At 41.7% G+C, this 1,094-nt stretch overlaps 1 protein-coding gene across 10 annotated transcripts in view; it reads left to right on the top strand.

Moving 5' to 3' along the window:
* Positions 1 to 1,094, top strand: part of FUBP1 (far upstream element binding protein 1) — a 39,296-nt gene that overhangs the window by 23,590 nt on the left and 14,612 nt on the right. For all 10 annotated transcript variants that reach the window (XR_002094667.1, XR_002094669.1, XR_002094668.1 and 7 more), the window contains one exon: positions 523 to 597. Coding sequence is in view for 6 of the 10 variants with exons in the window: in XM_019501478.1 (XP_019357023.1) it covers positions 523 to 597 (75 nt within the window). In the remaining 4 variants the exon portion in view is untranslated. The remainder of the gene's footprint in view (positions 1 to 522; positions 598 to 1,094) is intronic.

Below are 1,094 nucleotides of genomic sequence, written 5' to 3'. Positions count from 1 at the left end.
TTCTAAGATCTTCCCCAGGATAGAAGTCAGGCTGATGGGCCTATAGTTAGCCGGATCCACTTTCCTCCCTTTCTTGAAGATAGGCACCACATTGGCCTTCTTCCAGTCATCGGGCACTACACCAGAGCACCAGGAGTTCTCAAAGATCTGTGCCAGAGGCTGGGCTATGATGCTTGCCAGCTCCTCAAGTACCCTGGGGTGTAGATTGTCAGGGCCGGCTGACTTGAAGGTATGCAGCCTCTCAAGGTGTTCCTTCACGAGGTCAGCATTTATGGAGGGCGGGGGATCACCCTCACCCAGACCTCCCTGTCCCGTAGTGGACGTGGGTGTCCCATGGGACTGTACTTAGTGGTCTGTAACTGATTCATGAGATCTGTAAATATTTTTCCAAACTGCTTTTTAGCTGTTTTGTTAAAATTAACTGGCTATATTTTGGATATATTAAGAAGGAAGTGAATTGGTGCAAATGGGGGAAAAAACATAAAATGTATTAACGTTTTATTTTGACTTTCTTTAAATCAGGAGATCAGCCAAATCCAGCACCAGCAGGGCAAGTTGATTATACCAAGGCATGGGAAGAATACTACAAAAAAATGGGTATGTTAATAAATTTTTGTTTGCCAAAATAGTTAGGGTGAAGAGAGGTTCATATTGGATTTGGAAGAGCTCTACCAATAAAAATAAGAACTTGGTCTGATGTCAGTTAAGTGGCATAGGTTCCTTTATCATTAGACTTCCTGGCACATGTTGGGAATTAAAATGTTTAATTAAAATATGCTTACAGCTTCTCCTTTTATTCTATTAGTGAACAGACTTTTGCAGTATACCATATTTGAGGGTGGGGCGGAGTTGCTGTTTCTTGAATTCTTTAGTCCTAAATTGTCCTAGGAGGAATAGGTATAGAAGCATATGTATTTGAAAAAATATTTCCAAGAAAACACATGAACTTTTTGGTTTTGGGTTCTTGGGCTAGGGACAGACATTCAGAAAGCCTGAGCCTGAATTGATTCAATCTTTGCAGGTTAGTCTAACCTGGCTAGGCTGAACGACTATAATTGTACAGACAACTCAGAAATGCAGGCATATGCCTGCAG

Source organism: Gavialis gangeticus, unplaced genomic scaffold, assembly GCF_001723915.1.
Source record: "Gavialis gangeticus isolate Ggan-Ray unplaced genomic scaffold, GavGan_comp1, whole genome shotgun sequence".
In the NCBI taxonomy this organism is placed as follows: Eukaryota; Metazoa; Chordata; order Crocodylia; family Gavialidae; genus Gavialis; species Gavialis gangeticus.
This window is presented reverse-complemented; position numbering and strand designations above follow the sequence as displayed.